The sequence below is a fragment of the Trachemys scripta genome, chromosome 2 (assembly GCF_013100865.1).
Source record: "Trachemys scripta elegans isolate TJP31775 chromosome 2, CAS_Tse_1.0, whole genome shotgun sequence".
Classification (NCBI taxonomy): Eukaryota; Metazoa; Chordata; order Testudines; family Emydidae; genus Trachemys; species Trachemys scripta.
Window position 1 is genome coordinate 111,991,017 of NC_048299.1, and position 20,014 is coordinate 112,011,030.

The window sequence follows — 20,014 nt, forward strand, 5'->3', positions numbered from 1 at the left end:
CCTAATTTGATGGTGTACAGTTTGCAAATTAATTCCAGTTCTGCAGTTTCTCGCTGAAGTCTGTTAATTTTTGTTGTTGAAGAATTGCCACTTTTAAGTCTGTTATTGAGTGTCCAGGGAGACTGAAGTGTTCTCCTACTGATTTTTGAATCTAACAATTCTTGATGTCTGATTTGTGTCCATTTATTCTTTTGCATAGAGACTGTCCGGTTTGGCCAGTGTACATGGCAAAGGAGCATTGCTGGCACATGATGGCATATATCACATTGGTAGATGTGCAGGTGAATGAGCCCCTCATGCTGTGCCTGATGTGGTTAGGCCCTATGAATAGGTGACCCTTGAATAGGTATGAGGACAGAGTTGGCAACGGGGTTTGTTGCAGCGATTGGTTCCTGGGTTAGTGTTTTTGTTGTGTGGTGTTTAGTTGCTGGTGAGTATTTGCCAGTCCTCGCTTACAGACAGCCTCCCAACCTGAAGCAAATACTCACCAGCAACGTTACTGATTACATTTGATCTTGTACAAATGCAAGTTTAGTTACAAATATCAATAAATATGAGACTCAAAAGTCAAGACCACACTTGCATAGCTCACCACTGGGAAATCCCAAGGACTTTGCTCCTTAATCCCAAATGTCTGCCAAGCTTCTTGACTGTTTTCAAAGTGTTCCCAACTAGTATTGTGTGCAACTAAGCTTTGCAATATGGTCATGTAATGTCATGTGCCCTTTATAGCAATAAGATAATACAGACCAGCAACTTAGGATATGTTAGGATTAGCAAGAACAAGCAAGCAACTTACATTTTGGCAATAACAAGACATGGGCAAACTTCAAAAAAGTTGATTTTTGTATGACTTTTATTAAGTTAATATTTACAAAATATTGTAAATGCATAACATTCATCTAGATTACACATAATATCAATGTTAAAAACTGTTATGTCAGTGTTGAATTACAAAAACTTAATTACATAAAAGCATACCCTTTTGTCCAGTATACTTTCATTCAAGTAAATATACATATTACCTTTACAAAAAAAAAAAATCTAGGTATTTGGTCCCTGTACTGTTCAAGGATAAAAGGGACCACAATACATTTATCTCCATTTAGTTGCAGGGCAGAACTCCTATAGTGAGCTGTTTGATATGACAGCTACAGAGTGTTTTATGTTTCCAAATTAAGTGTTTTTGGAGTGTTAAGAAACTATATTTTAAGACAGAGAGAAACATAGCCCCTCTCTCTACAGAACAGGATGGAAGGGGAGCGGGAACATGAAAATGATCACAATTCAGGAAGTTGTGTCGTTGCTGAAAAATAAATATTCCTCCTTGAGGATGTTCTATATATTAAGAACTGCATGCATCCTACTTATCTAATGTCGTTCTAGAACACACAATTTGTGTTTTCTCCTATTGAGATTCTTATTGGCCACTATATTTAAAAAAAAATGAAGGCAATATTTAGTGTGGTGTTGACAACATGATACATTAGCTAGGCAAATTTTACAAATGTGCATGGTATTATTATACAGCTATCCTCACAGAAAAGAGGACAAAATTGAGGTTTCTGCCATTTGACAAAAACTTTATAAAAATGTTACACAATTAAAACAAAAAATAAAAATAAAAAATGAAATATTGTACATGTTAATTACTGGTGGCATTTGCAGGTTCAGGAGATTGAAGAAATTCATAGGGGTCATGTACCATGTCTTGTTGTTCTCCTACACTCAGATGAGAAGGACTTCCTGTAGTAGAAGAAAAAAAAAATTAGTAAGACAAAAAAATCTAGCAGGCAGGCCTTAAAGACATAAAACTGCACTGGTATTTAATATGTTCTTTCCACCCTTCATGTCCTAGGGCAGGGGCGGGCAAACTTTTTGACCTGAGGGCCACATCTGGGAGGAGAAAGTATATGCAGGGCCATGAATGGAATTGGGGTGCAAGAGGGGATGTGGGGTGTGGGAGGGGGTGCGGTGTGCAGAGTGTGGGAGGGGGCTCAGGGCGAGGGTTTGAGGTGCAGGAGGGGTTCAGGGTGCGGGCTCTAGCCTGGCACCACTTACCTCAAGTGGCTCCAGAATGGCAGCAGCACGCAGCGGGGCTAAGCCAAGCTCCCTGCCAGCCCTGGCCCTGCACTGTTCCTGGAAGCGGCCAGCACGTCCAGCAGTCGCTCCCGGGGGTGGCGAGGGGCAGGTGGCTCCGCCACGCACTGCCTTTGCCTGCGGGTGTCATCCCCGAAGCTCCCATTGGCCGTGGCTCCCCGTTCCCAACCAATGGGAGCTGCGGGGTGGTGGTGCCTGAAGGCAAGGGCAGCGCACGGAGTCCCCTGACTCCCCCTTCCCCAGGGGCCACAGAGTCGTGGTGCCGTCCGCTTCCAGGACTGGTGTGGGGCTGGCAATCCCGCGGGCCGGAGTTTGCCCTCCCCTGTCCTAGGGTAATATTTTCAAAAGTACCTAAGTCCTATTTTTAAAAGTGATTTAGTCTCTTAAAAGCATAAGTCACATCAAAAGTCAATGGGACTAGAGGCTCCTTAATAACTTATGAAATCAGAACTTAGGTGCTTTTGAAAAATTTGCCTCTGTTCTATTACTCTAAATTGCTAAAATGATGTAATAAAATTATCCATGGAAAGTACTTATCCTCTTTTAAATAAAACCGCAGAAAAGTATTAAAATGGTGTATCAGCATATAGCTCTGTCTTACCCCCCGACCTTTAAAACGAACAATGGGGAAGTTATTACAGGGTCCCGGCAGAAGTGGATTTCCTATGGACTAATGCTTTAACTCAGTGGAGGGACACGTAGCTGAAAGGAATGCTTCTCTGGCTTATGCTTATTTTGTTGCTAGCAGAGGCAATAGGAGATGATGTTTTGAACGTTTGATAAAACATCACAAAAAGGAAGAGAGGGGTAGCCGTGTTAGTCTGGATCTGTAAAAAGCAACAGAAGGTCCTGTGGCACCTTTAAGACTAACAGATGTATTGGAGCATAAGCTTTCGTAGGTGAATGCCCACTTCGTCAGACGCACAAAGGAAGAAAAGTAAGAAGATGTGCAGTGGAGATGCAATACATTTAAGATTATCCCTGCTTAATTGAGGAAGTAAACAACATCAGCATTGATTATTTAGCACTTGATGTAACCAAGTTATTTAAATAGTTAGTGCCCACCAGTTTTATATGATTATGTTAGTGCCTTGTCAAGTCTGATTTTTGTTTGTTTGTTTTGTTTTTACTCTTCGAGGATTTTACAAACTGATGTGTATTTAATTAGGTTTGATTATTTCACTTCATTACATACAATCAGATTCTCTGTTTTATGTACAAAGCATTTTGCTTTATCTGAGGGTGATTTGGTTAATGTATCTCATTCATTCATAATAATTCCCTTCCATTTCAATTCTAAAATGTTCATTTCTTATATGCATATATATATATATATATATATATACACACACACACACACTATGCACGCTATCATAAAAAGTTTGTGTGTGAGAGTCAAAATGCTGTTTGTGTGAACAACACAGGTCTACACTAAAAAAAAGTTCTCTTTGGATTCGGGTAGTATATTTTCTTAATTGTAATCTTATAGAACACTTTGCTTCATTTCAGCACAGTCCGTAAGCTATGTAAAGAATCTATGCCATACCATTTTTAAAGACATAAAATTGAGGGGTGCGCTGCAAATGTTATTCAAACATCAGTTTGATTTATAGGTCATTCCATTCATGCTTAATCTGAAACTTGAGTAAGCAGAATTAATAAACTGTTTTTAACCCTCAAGAATCCATAGGCTAAAAAGAAGTCTTTTAATATTCAGATAAATATACACATTTTAGGGTTAAACACAGTTATTGCAGTCTGCACACTGTTTTATTCAAGTAATCTTTAAATAGCAATTTACATAACTAGAACATACATTTCCTGTACGGGATTCTCTTTTGTCCTAAAATTAGGAAATTTAAATTAGAATAGTGATGTTGCAACTGTTGAGGTACAGTTAACATTACCTAGATGATGCTGATCTCTTTCAGAGGCGTTGGAGAGGGAGCTGAGGTTGGATGACGGTCTGGATCCCACTCTGTCAGTTTGAGCCTCATGAAGGTCCTGCAATAGTTTAGTTGTCTCATCCAAATGTAAATGATTATCATCATGATCAAGCTCCTTCTTCACTTTCCCTAGGAACACCAAATAACCAAAATGAATAACAGGTACAGATTAAGCATATTCCCAAATGAATGGTCAAAAAAAGTTTATTTTTTAAGAAAAGAACCATTTCCCAATTAAACTAATTTTACAATAAAGCTAAAAGAAAGTGTCACTTTGAACCTGTTGAAAGTATAAGACAATGGGTGTTCTATTTTTATGTGAGGATTTCAAAGAGAGATTCCTGTTACACATTAAATAGAAAAAAAAATGAACTCACTCACTTCTAGTTAAACTCTGCACTGATACATTAGACACTGACAACTTCCCCTATAAATGAGAAACGTGACATACCAAAATCTCTGTAGTCAGTAGATACTCTAGGACTACTGCACTTGACAGCAAGGTAAACATCCAGAGGCCTTAAGAGACCCAAAAAAACCAACAAACTTCACTTGTTTAAGTTATGCAAGAAATACAGTTGTGTCAGAATAGGAGTGTATGTTGTTAAACTGCTAGAAAAACATTTACATCTGTGGAGCAGTTATAATCGGAACTTGTCATTGCTTTCCCAAAGGCTGCATCTTCTATAGAAAAAAAAGCAAAAGTCTGTAGGAAAACATTCAGTCTACTTTTCTGGCCTTCTGCAGCCTTGCTCCCATTTTTAATGCAGGGACTCTTCTCAGATATTTAATTAACCCAAACTTAAAATTATAAGCAGGACTTGTTTCAGTGACAATGATATGTTGGAAGAGATTCTACAGTCATTCTTTCAAAATATTTCATTTGTGGTCAACAGTAATGTTCATTTTTATATTTCTGTGGCATTTAAAAAATAATGGCTGTGAGCCATTCTTACAAGGAACTACATCCCTACACCCTATGCAATTTCCCTACAAGGGACTGAAGTATACTAGGTGGAAGTTCTTTAGATTCATTCCTGAACACAAATCAGCATGAATATGTCATAACCAAAACTTTCTAACGTATGTATATATATTTTGTTTGATAAGGTGCAATAAAAAAAGAAGCTGGGCCAGCGTGGGGCAAAGAAATGTCCAAACAAAAGAAAGATCAAGACTGGATGAATCTCCTGTGCTTGACTAAGACCTTGTCTACGTAGACCACATTTTTAAAACTTCTCAAACACTTCAGCAAACCATGGCGTTACCCCAGCTAAATGCTTAGCTAAACCACCACAGAACACTTACATGACAACATTATTAGATCACTTACCCAGTGAACTTAACATGGAAATATCAAGAGACACATCTGAATATGGTTTCACAGACAAAAAATCCAAAACAGAAGTGTTACTGTCTCCAATTGATTCTCCAACCTGATTAAAAATACAATAAAGAAGAGAAAAAGAATCAAATGAACTGCAGATGATGATAATGACTAATTATCACAGCAAGTGTGATTCTTCAAAGTGAGTGCTTGCATGGATCCTCACTCTAGAAGTGTGCACTAATATATGAGCATAGCACTTTCTGGACTGTTAGTCCCATCTGGCCACACACCCTTTGTGTTGCCATGACTCCTTCACCTGAGGATATCCCCAGGGTGCAGCCTCAACTACCACCTTGTCCCTCTCATTACAAAATAATGGGGGAAGAAGGGCAGGGAATGTGGTTTCCAGGCAATCAATCATCCCAGACAACTTAAGTTACTATTGAAGGTGATCGTTTTTTCACCTTGTATTATCCCTGTGTGCTATGAACAACCTAAGAGTCCTACAGAATGGCTTAGTCCAGTTCAAATAGTAATTAAAAGCAATTTTTAACATTCACAGAAGGCAGATCAGACTCCCCTGGTAACAAATGAACCCTAGTAAAAAATACAAGTAGGCAGATGGACTGACAGAAACCATTTTTGATAAGAACTTGGGCTTCTAAGCACGTCATCACCTTATCTTTATGGCATTGTATACAGTGGATCAGCCATGAATGTTCCTTCTGCATCCTCACAAGGGAGATGAAAGGAAAAGGAGGGGAGCCCCAATGAACATTTCTATCCAGAAAGCTCTCAGGGTCATGTTTCACCCACTATGGGAATCACGGCATACAGCGTTTCAAGACAGCCATTTCAACATTAATTTTGTAAATCTAACGAACAGGCAGCACTTGTATGAATTATATTGAGTGATCACAAGTACATTCTAAAATTGATTACAGAAACTATTACCCTCAAATGAAATCCTTAGCAATGTCTTTCAGTGCTGACTGCCAAGGAATATAGCAATATTATTTGCTGTCACCATGGGTATGTCTACACTGCAGCTGGGTATGTATGTGTATACAGACATGCTAGCTCTGCTCAAGCTAGCATGCTAAAAATAGCTGTGTGGTCGTGGGCATACAGGCAGCAGCTTGAGCTAGCCACCCGAGTACGTACCCAGGGGGCGGGGCTGCTGCTGCAGCCACACTGCTATTCTTTAAGCACGCTAGCACAGGCAGAGCTAGCGCGTGTCTGGTCATGAGTGTTGGGCTGCAAACGTTCATTTTTTTAAAAAGGAAAATACACTTAGGCATGTGTTTGGAAAACACAAAGAATTACATGGACCCATTAGAAACTAAGGAATACATTACTGCAATTTCTGTTCCATTGATCCCTTTTGACTGTTCTAAGTTTGCAAAAGCTAAAACAATTCAGTTCCCACTTTACGGCAGCCCATGCACAACCCACGCGGTCAGAACAGGTTAAGTACAGTGTCGCAAGGCTTGATTCTAAAGCTGCTCTCTGGGAAGAACTTCCACTGACTTCAGGCCAATGGGAGTACTGAGCCCAAAGCAGCTTCAGCACCTGGACCTCACAGAAGGTATGGGAATTATATGAGAGGGAGAGGGAGTCAAGTCCACATCTGATTCTCCCATGTATAGAGCAATCAATCAAAAAGTGCCAAAAGATATTACAGGATTTTGTGCAAATTTTTGGAGATATCCTACATAACCTCCTATGTAGTTTAGAAAACCTACAATGCAAATTAATGTATTAAAAGTTCAGCACACTTTTCAGCAGATGATAGTGTATCAAAATCAAGATTTGCAGTTTATGTTCATATTGCATTCATCTGGTAAAGACTATGTTCTCTAATCCACCAACCATATTCAATATTTCCACAAGAATTAAAAAAAAAAAAAAAAAAATCAAGATCCACAGTGTGAAAACGAAAATATGTACATGTTTTCATTGCTATAATGGGATGGAAACTCAAACAACGTTAATCAGTGGCTGACCACCAAGATTTAAGTGTGCAGACCAACAATCTTTCACTTAAAAAGATTCCTATCTTTATTTAATGTAGTATTTGTGCTTATGGAACGTAAATTACATAAGCATGATGTAAGTTTGGACGTTATTTACTGCATTTTTTTTTATAGCAATTTCAGATGCCATAAATCTGAATTAAAAAGTAAAGGCAGAATTGTAAGATATGACTCAAGTAAAATCAATCAAAATTCTCCCCCATTGAAGGAGTTTGGATTTTCTTATTTGCAAATACCTAGAATATAATATAAATACATTTAAATCCCCTAAACATAAACATTCATGCACACACAAAAGTGAGGCATGGAGTAGATAGAGTACTCAGCCCCACTCTCTTCTGCCCATATAAAAATCTATAAAAGGGAAATGTAATCTTACCATAATCTGTTTGGAGGAGTCTGGGCAGGTATTGCGCAATCTATGTTCTTCCTTTATGAGAACTGGCAGAACCTAAATCACCAAATCAGAGTCGAATTGTTAACACTTTACAATTTAGCATTCTACTTCTCGAGGATTCCATCAAATAGTCAATAACTTCACATGGGTCTGGACTTGTGCCCCCACATAAAATTCTAGCATTTTGTGATTTCTTTGGTAGGTGCAATTTTTTAAAATCGACAGGCTTCAACATTGCTCTAATAAGCCACCACACCCACACCCACTTAGAGGGCAAATGTAAGCCACTTTACAGCAGCAGTGGTGTATAATAGCCCCTCCTCACAAAACACACTTTACCTTTCTAGCTTGCTGTATAATATATATACAGCTGAACAAATCATAAACAATGAATTTTGGAAGACGGGGAAATATTCCATTAAGTACTTTTCTAAATTACAGGCTGGAAATAACTGTTCTAAGGACCCTACTATATAGTCTTCCAAGAAACATTTTTTAGCTAAGTTCCCTGTAAGCTGCGCAGCTGCGCTATTTAGTGCCGCGCAGGCGCTCAGGGAACCTGCCTGTCTGGGATCTGCTGAAGCCAGGGGAGGGGCGTCCCGCCCCAAGCCGGACTTGCCACAGCCGGGGCGCCTTTCCCCCGGCTGCAACTGAGCCTTGTACCTGCTGCAGCCGGTGGAGGGGCGGCCTGAACCCAGCCTTGGCCTGGACCTGCCACAGCGCCCCTCCCCCAGCCTGCCACGGCCAGGGGAAGGGTGCCTATCCTGCGGCCCCAGTCCTGGAGCTGACACAGCGGGGAGAGGAGCGTCTTCCCCACAGCACAGGTGTTGCTGTGGGGAGAGAGAACTGGGAGGAGTCCTCTCTCCCCGTCATAGCCCCAGAGCACCCTCCTGCACCCCAAACTCCTCATCCGCAGCCCCACCACCTCCCCAACCCTCTGCCCCAGCCCTAAGCCCCTCATCCCTGACCCCACTCCAGAGACCTCACACTCCTCCACCCCAATCCTCTACCCCCTCCCACACTCCAAACCCCTCGGCCCCACCCCCACCACATGAATTTTGTTATGTGCACCAATATGAAAGACGTGTGTTTCACATCACCTCCATATTGGTGCACATAAAATTCATTCCACACATATGTGGGAAAAATTAGAGGGAACACCGGTTTTTACCTGTATCTCAGTATAACTTACTTTAACTTCATCTGGTGGTTTCATTGGAATGTTTCTCCTCTGCAAACAAAGTTAAAAATTATGTTCAGCACAGGCAAAGATTTTTGTGTACAATACACCTCTACCCAGATATATCGCGACTTGATATAACACGAATTCGGATAAAACGCGGTAAAGCAGCGTTCTGGGGGGTGGGGTGGGGAGAGAAGGAGAGGCGGGACTGCGCACTCCAGCAGATCAAAGCAAGTTCGATATAATGCAGTTTCACCTATAATGCGGTAAGATTTTTTTGGCTCCCGAGGACAGCGTTATATCGGGGTGGAGGTGTATTAAGTATTTCTAAACCCTTTACACAAAATGCGGATTAAGTAGTTTTAACAAACATTTTTCACTTACCTGCCATAGCATCTGGGTGCTTAACAATTTGTCATTTAGTTTAATTATGATTGAATTCTTTTTATACCATTTCTCCTCCCCATATACCACTTCCATATGTATTTACATTTTATCCAATAATGAATCAGCGTCTGACTTCTCTAGTGCTAAACTTGAAAGAACTTCCTTCTTTTGTAATGCAGAATAGCTACAACAGACTGTTATATTACAATTGTTAAAGATATTTAGTAGTATTAAAGCTGAATCCACTGGCACCAACATAGCTGAACTGTGTTTATCATGTAAACTGACCATTAAGAATAAGGGTTTAGCAATTCTAATTTGCAACAAGATTTCAACTTGATGTACAAGTTAATAGCTCAAAAGGACTTTTAAAGGCTTATATTGAACAATTTATTTTTATATGTAGAGAAAACATTTCTGGTCGCCTTTGCTTTAAAAAGATTGTTTCAGAAGCAAATTTTTTAAAATATTTGTATTTTCTCGCTCCTGGAGATCACGGGGTGTGGGTGTGTATGTGTGAGATGTTCGTCCATCATTATCTGTTGTGATTCTGGCAGTAAGCCCTTCTCCAGGTGAGTGATCAATCGGTTCAACAGAACCCGTGCAAGAACTTTCCCCGCTGTAGAAAGCAGCGAGATTCCACGGTGATTGTTGCATACCTAGCGATTGCCCTTCCTCTCATAGAGGTGCAAGATGGACGCCTCTCTAAATTCTTGTGGAATGGTTCCCTGCTTCCAGAAGGACTGAAACAGCTCAGTGAGTTTTCGTAGCAGCACGGGTCCACCGACTTTGTACACCTCTGCTGGTATGGCATCTGACCCTGGGGCTTTGCCACTTGACAGCTGATTGATAGCTTTCTTCACTTCGTCCTCTTCTGGTGAAGCATCCATGGAGTCATTGACTACAACCTGGGGCATCTTGTCAATGGCCTCATCATTGATGACTGAGGGGCAATTGAGAATTGCTTCAGAGTGTTCAGCCCATCTCTGGAGAATCTGCGTCTTCTCTGTAAGGAGCACAGTATCATCAGAGTTCAGGAGGGGAAAGCTCCCAGAAGACTGTGTACCATAGAGGGGGGCTTCAGAAAACTGCTTATAGTCGTTCCTGTCCGCATATGCCTGTATTTCATCTGCTTTGGCGCTCAGACACAATTCCTGCATTTTGCACAATCGGTTCTGTACTGTTCTGTGAGTGTTGATAAAGGCGGTCTTCTTTGCCGCTGAGGATGGATCATTTTGATATGCACGATGCAGGCAGTGCTTCTCAGCAAGTAAGGCCTGGATTTCTGCATCATTTTCATCAAGCCAGTCTTGCCGCCTGCATGTGGAGGGCCCCAATACTTTTGATGCAGCTGTATGGACAGTGTTCCGGAATCGCTCCCAGTCTCTCTCAGCGTCATCCTCAATACGAAGATCAGCAAGCTCATTCTCTAGGTCTTCCGCTAGATTTTCAGTGATACGGCTGTTCTTCAGCTTTGACACGTTGATCCTTTTGAAAGCCTTACAGCCTTGTGGTCGTCTCTTCGGCATGATACGGAGCTTCATTTTGGATATTATGAGCCTATGATCCGTCCAACAGTCAGCACCACACATAGCTTTTGTAACCCTGACATCTTGTCTATCCCTTCTCCTGATGATGACATAATCGATCAAATGCCAGTGCTTGGAACGGGGATGCATCCACGAAGTCCTGTTATGGGTAGGAAGGCGGAAGACCGTATTGATGATCAGAAGGCCATGTGCTGCACAAGTTTTCAGCAGTAACAGACCATTGCTGTTACACTTTCCCACTCCACTTTTCCCAATGACTCCTTCCCAGGCTGCGACATCGCATCCGACTCTTGCATTAAAATCGCCAAGCAGAATCAGCTTGTCTGTGCAGTGCACTGACGATAGCAGAGTATCTAGTTCTTCGTAGAATTTATCCTTCACATCCTCTGGGTTGGTCATTGTAGGAACATATGCGCTGATTAAAGTAGCTTGTTTTCCTTTTTGAAGCGGAAGCTGCATTGTCATGAGCCGGTCATTCATACCCTTGGGGGAACTGGCAAGTTTCTGAACAAGATGATTCTTGATGGCGAAGCCAACTCCAGATTCGCGACGCTCATCACTGCTGCGGCCACTCCAGAAGAATGCATAGCCACCGCCTGACTCGGACAGCTGTCCTTTATTAGCAAGGCGAGTTTCGCTAAGAGCTGCAATGTCAATGCTGTAGCGTGCGAGCTCTCTAGCAACAAGTGCTGTTCTTCTCTCCGGTCTGTCTGCCGTGATGTTGTCCAGTAACGTGCGCACATTCCATGTGCCAGTAGTGATCAGTGTCACTCTAAGTTTTGTTTTTGTTTGACCGCTTTTATGGGATCCCCGCCAGCTGTGGTATGCTGGCCAGGGTAAGGTGAAGCAGGCAATGTTTAGGGCACCTTTTCTAGCCCCCTCCTCGTTCTACAGAGGTGAGCAGTGCAATCCTGAATAGGGCTGCTCAGTTGCTCAAGAAGATGCCGAGCTCCACTGCTGCTTCGGTCAGTGAGGAACGACCATTATGCCTGAGCCGCCTACATGCAGGTCCGCGGCTACAACTCCCAGTGTATCCACACCTGCTACTTCGTCGTTCGCTCATCGCCACAGGACTTGATATGATGTAATATGATGATATGATATGATGTCGAGACTTGCGCATGAATTGGATTAAAGTGAGGGAGAGTTGCGCAACGTCAGCTTCACTCTCTCTTCCCAGTTCCTATCTGTATCCAGTGACAGGATAGAAGTCGAGACGGCTGGAAATAGGGCAGGGCGCAGTGGATGACCAGGACGCCTATGTGTTCAATGAATATAAGATTGTTGGGGGTGGAATAGATCCGGACAAGTAGAAGAAGTCTGGAGATAAATGTGAGAAGGGAGGGACAGGCAGTAGAAACAAAAGTGAAACGGTTTCAGCAGCATATTCTAGAAGTCTTGAGGTCTTTCTAAGTGTAGCCTTCATTGATTTGAGATCTACCATACCATTCTCTCACCAGAAGAGAAAACCTACAATGGCAGCAGGCCGTAAAAGAGACCCAGTTTGGGAATATTTTAATGAAGTTCCTCTACCTGTAGATAAAAGACAGGCATGCGTCCAAAATGCAAACAGTGCAACAAAGAAATGCAAGCTCTGTTTGCCTAAATGAAACAACATCATGAGAAGTGTTCCTTCTCAGGAGGAAGCTGCTTTGAGGATGATGAAAAGAACTTGTCTGAACATGCAGGATCTTCAGGTTGGTAAACTTTTTCATTACATACTTCTTTCCTAAGGACTGCCTGTCTTCCTTCTGGACTATTCTTGAATTCTCATGTTTGAGCAAAAAATATAGTAGTTACTCTTATGGTACTATCATTTTAGATACAGTTGTGAGAAAAAATAAATAGCTGAAATAGGCAGATCTTCCTTTAACAATTTCACCTTTAAAGTAGTACTGAGTGTCAGTGAATGCAATGAGTAATACTAAATGAGCAGTATGGTAATAATAATTAAATAACTGCACTGACTTATTTTGTTTAGAAGAATCCATCCTCAACATATAGGATTCTGAAGACTATCCACCTTCAAGATCACCATCATTTTCTATAGTTTCAGAGTTATCTGCCAATGACAGTGTTTCAGTCACATCATGTATATAACATAACCACAGACTATCACCTGTAGCAAAAAGAAAAAAAAAAAAACATCTCCATCATCCAGAAACAACCATAGATAAGCTTGTGATAAGAAGCAGCAGATTACAAAAAGAGGTAATTGATGTAAAAATTGCCCAGTTTGTTTATGCAACAAACTCTCCTTTCCGTATGATTGAGAACCCCGACTTCGTTAACATGGTTCAGTCATTAAGCCCAGGATACAGTCCACCCGACAGAGCAGATGTCGCAGGCAAATTGCTGGATAAAGTATATGAAAGAGAAACTGAGCAGTGTGTAAAAGGTCTAGAGGGTAAAATTGTTAACCTGCAACTTGATGGGTGAAGCATTGTCCAAAATGATTCTGTTGTATGTGCTTGTGTGACAACAGAAGAAGGGAATGTCTTTCTTACAGAAACAATTGATACATCAGGAAATGCACACACAGCAGAATACTTACGAGAAGTAGCAGTAAAAGCTATAACAAACTGAAAAAAAATTCAAATGTCTACTATGGAGCTTGGTCACAGACAACGCGGCAAATGTAACCAAGATTCGAAGAAATTATTTAGAAGAGAGTCCCAAGCTAATAACATACAATTGCAGTGCTCATTTGATGCACCTCCTAGCCAAAGACTTCAGAGTTCCAGAAATAAAGGCTAACGTTGTTGAAGCTGCAAAATACTTCCGTAACAACCACTTTGCAGCAGCTGCTCTGAAAAAAGTGGGAGGAACCAAGCTAACTCTCCCACAAGACGTGCGATGGAACTCAGTAGTGGACTGTTTTGAGCACTGTAGCAAGAGCTGACCTAATCTGATGACAGTTTGTGAACAAAATCGTGAAAAAATAGATGGAACTGTCACAGCCAAAGTTCTCAACATTGGGCTTAAGAGAAATGTTGAACACATGCTGAGTACTCTGAAGCCTATTTCTGTAGCCTTGAACAAAATGCAGGGAAATAGCTGTTTTATTGCTGATGCTGTTGATATTTGAAAGGAACTGAGTGAGATCTTAAAAAGAGAAATATTCAATGACAGAGTTAAAGTATTAAAAAAAACAACGAATGGGACAATCGCCATCTCCAGCTCATTTTCTTGCAAATATTCTCAATACTTGTGTTGAGATGAGTTCCTGTCTGCATCCTGTAAAACTTGCCCATACCAGTATTGCCCTGGCCTCCTCTTTTGTCATTCAGTGTTGCACGCATTCTAAAACAATATGCATTTCCTCACCTTTTGAGGGCGAAGCCAGACTTTGAGGCACCTGCTCCCCTACTTGGTGTAAGCTTTGCTTGTGCCAATGAGAAACGAACACAAACAGGTTTTGGGCCCCGTCCCCTATGACACGTCTATGATGTCATAGTTGGTACTTTATGGGCCTGCCTGCCATGTGCAGGCAGGGAGAGGAGAAAGAAAAACAAATCCTGTGTATCCTGTATACACCCGTAACCGAGCCTGATCACCTCGAAGCCTCTCTCTCAGCTCACGTGTTTCAAACAGAGTGTCTACGTTTGCCGGTCGTTATGCGTTGGTTTGTATTTGTAAGTATCAGTTATTACTATATGCTGCATCTTTGTTTATAAATATTGTTAGTAGATATTTTAGTCATTGTGTGTTTTAAGTTTCATTAACTCTATTAGCTAATCAAACGCTGCTCCCTTACCCCTTGTAATTATCCCCAATAAAACTTTAAATTGATTAATTTTAGTTGTGTGTGTGTGTCTGCAGTTTGCATCGTGACCCATACTCTCCTTGCATCCCTTACCAATATAGTCTATTGCCACGTGCAGCCTGGTAAATAACAGGCCTGCATTTTCTTTCGCCCCTGCGTGCCCGTGGCAATCCACAACTTGGTACCAGGGTCAAACCTTAACTGTTGAAGAAGAGGAGTTGGCTATGACATGGACATCCAGCAATCATCCCTCCACAATGCCAACTATAATAAACTTCAGAGCTAAGGGTGAACCATTCAAGAAATGTATGTTTGTGGATGATGTTTTAAAGAAAGAAAGTCAGACCAGTGAAATTGTTTGGGGCCTGAAAAAGCAGGAAAGCTTGTTTTTCTTTTCCAGATTACGAACAAACAGGAAAATGAAGGGGAAGACTACTGAGTTAGCTGCAGAAGCCAATATTTTAAATTTCTCATGTTGACCTGGCCCACACAGTCCATTTTTTTTTAAATATTTCATTTAACTATTTTAGTTAAAAACAATTTAACAAAAACAAACCTGATTTAATAAAAACTTGAATGTTTAAATTCAAAATTTCATATGCTTGTTTTGTTAAAATATTATATGTTTGCTGTTGAAGAAAAAAAATTCAGAATACATAACCTTGTTGTTTTAGTTAAATAAAACAATTTAAATGTCTGTTTGGTGATGTTCTCCTCCTAATACAGCATGGCAAAAAAATCCTCCAAATATTAATGATTTACTTGCTGAACTGGAGATTGCTCACCTCCCAGTGACTCCATAAATATCTGCTTCAACTACCTTTGGTAAATAAAATAACCAAAAAAATCATTCATTTTCTGATATAGCTGTAAAACTAATCTGAAAAGTTTTCAAAATAAATCACTTTAAAAATGTAGTGTGTACTTTCTAAAAATGAAACCTATATCTATCTCTGAGTTGTGAATAATATGTGTTAAGGTTATAACCAGGGCCGGCTCCAGCTTTTTTGCCACCCCAAGCGGCGAAGAGGAAAAAAAAACAAAAGCCGCGATCAGCAGCTGCTCTACCACGCCGCTTCATTCTTCGGCGGCAATTCGGCAGCCGGTCCTTCCCTCCAAGAGGGACCCGCCGCTGAAGACCCGGATGTGCCGCCCCTTTCCATTGGCCACCCCAAGCACTTGCTTCCTGTGCTGGTGCCTGGAGCTGGCCCTGGTTATAACAACCAACAAGAATGCACTTTTACATAGAAATCCATGATTAAATAGAGTCTCCCTGACTAGTGATTTAAATCAAATCCACCCTGATTGAAACTGATGGGATTATTTAGTGTTATTTTGACAAATAAAATATGCAGAATTTTAAAATACTGTGCACATGTTTATTTTTTTGCCACAGAATTCCCCCAGGAGTACAATATATAAACTATAGAGAAAAACAATGCCCAAATGAACACAAAAGGCGGTGGGGTGGGAAGAGAGAGAGAGAAAAAGAAATGACCAGGGAAGCACTGAAAATACTGCACTGTTTTTCTTTTTTCTGTGGCCAGGCAGGAACTGAAGGGTATTGAAGCCACACCCCCTTTTTAGTAGAGGGTCTCACACTTTATTACTTCTGTTACAAACTCATTGCACATACTAGGGGCTCCTTACATTCCTCCATTCCCCCCCGCCTCACCCTGCAAAAAACCTCCCTGTATGCTACCCTCCCACCTCCTTCCATTTCAGGGACTGTCTCCCTGCCACCCCCTTCCCCCCCTCATGCCAGGATGCTCTGTGCACCCCCCCATGCCAGGGTCCCCCATTTTTCTATCCCCTTGCCAGGGGCTCTGTATGATCTCCCATTTCCCTGTTCTGGTTTTCACCAAAATCAACAGGGTTCTGCCCACTGATACCCAGAACGTTGTGTGAAATTTTGGAATTGATTAGCTGCTGTGTTCAAAAGTTAGCACTTTACAGACTAATAAAGAAGTGCTCAATTCATTTGGTCAATAACCTCAGATCCTGTGCTAGGAGTAGGAGAGAGGAGGTTTTCAATAAATGCTGCTTTCTGGAAACATCTGTGCTTACACACTAAAGGTGTGTCTCTCTTAGAACACTGCATCCATATGGGCAATTCTTGAAAGCAGAGTGGTTTTTAGAGTGCAAATAACAGGAAACTGTTTTGCAATTCCGTGTTAGACTGTTTTCTCATGGCTGTGTGACTTACTTCCTATTAATGCTATATGCACACAAAGGAAGAAATGATCTCCAAATATGGTGCATTTGGAAGACAGCTGAAATTTCTTTAGACATTTCATGTTGCTTAAAAATGGACATTGTTAGTAACCCTGGTAATACAGAGCCCAGCATTAACATGGTAATTTGTTTTCCAAACAGTTCCTTATTCATAATATTAAAACCGTATAACTAATTTTTCAACAAAGTATGTGTGTTTAAAACAGCTAAAACACTTCCTGATAAATTAGAAACCTTTTAATGATACTTAGAAGTGAATGCTTAGAGATGAGAATAGGACCATCCTTATGCTGCTTAAACTCTTTGATTAACTTCACTTCTGCATAATTGGTACCCACCTGCTTTAGCTGATAAATGGTTTTGGAATGATCACCACCAGTAATCTGATCCAGAAGATCATCCACTATTTTCTTACTGTAACTTCCAGAATCTTTCACAAATTCCTGTAAGCTAGAGGAAATGAAGATAAGGAATATTTAATCAGAAACTCAAAACAGTTGCATTTACTAAGCTGAAGCTTGTGGCTTTTAAAAGGATTGATAGTTTAATGGAAAGGAGCAGTTTCCCTCTCCAGAAAGTGATGGCTTTGCCACTGCTATCCCATGCAGACCGTACAAACTTGAAATAAGAGTTTATCAAAGATAAAAAAAAATGTAGTTTGCTGTAACAGCATCAGAAACCTGAACAGGTCTGAAAGTAACATGCAAGATCGAAATATTTTACATTTGGCTTCATTAAAGAAATATGCAAAACTGACTCAGAACATATTTTCTATAATTTTTCTAGTAATAGAAGAAAGAAAGAACAGTGATATTTATTTAATGAATTATACCATTACTTTGCAAGATCACATGTACTACCACAGAATAGATACACCAGGCATTATTCACACCCTGGGCTCAGAAATTTTGCCCTGATCTCTGGATGTTAGACTTCTCCCCAGCTACACAGGATGCTTCTCCCCAGCTACACAGGATTTACAAACCTTTAGTACAAACTGTTGTTAGAACTTGAAATATTTGTTCACTGAAAAATAATTTCTAGACCCCATTATTTCTGTCACAGAAATACCTGCCAGTTTGACCCTGTAAAGCCTTTTATTTCAGCACCCAAACTAGCAAACTAACAATCTTTATCACTTTACAACTTCAAAGTGTGGTCAACCCTTAAGTAAGCAGGCCTTGTAACAGCCTTGTAATGTAGGTTAATAAATACTATCACCACTTTAAACTTGGGAAAATTTAGGCAGAGAGGTTTGCTCTAAGTTGCAGAGTAAGCCAGTTTTAGAGCAGTTATTAGAAATCCAGGAGTTCTGGGCTCCTACTTCTTCTATGCTTGGCCCATTAGTCTGCATTGCCGCTCTGTAATTTGCTGTGAAAAAGCAATATGGAATATTATCTCTGCTAATCTAAGGAAAAATCTCTTTTCACAAAGGAAATAAGACAGGCTTAGATTTCCCTGTTAAAGAAATGCTTACCTTAAGGCACATTGTATCCCAGTTTCATCACCATATGCTGAATATAGCAGTTCCATTTCATCTGATTTCAGATCATGAAAGATAGAGTTGTTTTGCATTGAAAGTGCTGTACTAGCACTTGTAAGAAATGTGACTAGAATGAAAAAAAGGAGAAAAAGATAAAAAGGTTATCTTGAGTGTAAAAGCTCATCTGGAAAGAAAATAAGTCCTGTTTCCTTCCTGAAGAAGGTATAGAATGCTACAATGGTCCAAGGTCCAGTTCTTTTATATCAAGTCCTGACCTAGATCAATGCCAAAAGGGCATTGCAAGACCACAGAACCAGTGAGACTATTTTAAAGTTTGATTTTTATGAACCACTGGGAAAATCACAATTATGCCACTAGAAAGCAAGACATTTATTGCTATCCATGGGGCTAAAACATCTATATTTAGGACTGGCCAGTCATAAAATATACCATCTAAAAACCACATTCTGTTGACCACCTTGCTTTCTTTTGCTAATTTAATTCCAATATGATTTAGCTGAAGCCAGCATTTTTATTTGACAACCACAACTTCAATTCCAGACTTCAGCAAGAAAACAAAATATTATGAGGTGTTAGTTGCCAAATCATGGCAGACTGAAAACTATTGACAAGTTTTACAAAATTAACTTAAACAACAAACAATGAACCACCCCCACTTCACTACAGATTTAATAAAGTGACACTTACATGTTAAATCCAATCTCCTATGATCTGCTGGGGCTAAACATTTTGGCAGACCAGTACACATTTTTTGGCATCAGTACATTTTGTCCAAGCAATGCTAATTGCCAAATCATCAGAAAGAAGAAGTTATTCACTTGGTGCAGTAATGATGGTTCTTCGAGATTTGTGTCCCTATGGATGCTCCACTGTAGGTGTGTCTGCGTCCCTGCACTGCTGATCGGAGAACTTTGGTAGCAGTGTTTGTTGGGCTTGTGCATGCACTGTCTCTCCTTGTGCCTTGCCACGAGGCTAGCTGGCATGCGGGCTAACCATCCTCAGTTCCTTCTCTACTGCCGAGTCACAAATGAGAACTCAGAAACAGAGGAGAGGAAAGCAGATTGTGGAGCACCCCTAGGGACACGTCTCAAAGAATCATCATTACTGCACAAAGTGAGTAACAACTTCGTCTTCGAGTAGGGTCCCTATGGATGCTCCACCATAGGTAACTCCCGAGCAGTACTTCTGGAGGGCTGGGACTTCGGAGTCGGGTCGGTTACAGGTGACAGCACTGTGGAGCTGAAGATGGCATCAGAGGCAGAGTCCCCAGTGATCACATAGCGTTCTGCGAAGGTGTGGACTGACATCCATTTTGCCGCTCTGCAGATCTCTCAGATAGGTACATCCTTAAGGAAAGCGACAAATGAGGAGATCAATCTTGTGGAACATATATGCATCAAGTCTGGAGGGGTCATGTTATGAATTTGGTAGCACTAATTGAATTCGAGACCCACTTGGAGAGTCTTTGGGCTGATATTGCTGAGCCCTTAGGTCTTTCTGCCATAGAGAGGAACAGTCTAGAGGACTTCCTGAAGGCTCTTGTCCCATTGAGTGGAATGCTAGATGTTAGGAGATCCCTA

At 40.8% G+C, this 20,014-nt stretch overlaps 1 protein-coding gene across 1 annotated transcript in view; it reads right to left on the reverse strand.

The window, feature by feature from the left end:
- Positions 1-838: 838 nt before the first annotated feature.
- The window catches only part of BRD9 (bromodomain containing 9), a 54,552-nt gene continuing 35,376 nt past the window's right edge, over positions 839-20,014 (reverse strand). The window contains exons 11-17 of the mRNA XM_034759508.1: positions 18,408-18,540; positions 17,269-17,380; positions 9,002-9,040; positions 7,792-7,863; positions 5,380-5,482; positions 4,008-4,175; positions 839-1,746 (exon numbers count right to left, since the gene is read on the reverse strand). Of these exons, the coding sequence (XP_034615399.1) occupies positions 1,646-1,746; positions 4,008-4,175; positions 5,380-5,482; positions 7,792-7,863; positions 9,002-9,040; positions 17,269-17,380; positions 18,408-18,540 (728 nt within the window). The 3' untranslated portion in view covers positions 839-1,645. The remainder of the gene's footprint in view (positions 1,747-4,007; positions 4,176-5,379; positions 5,483-7,791; positions 7,864-9,001; positions 9,041-17,268; positions 17,381-18,407; positions 18,541-20,014) is intronic.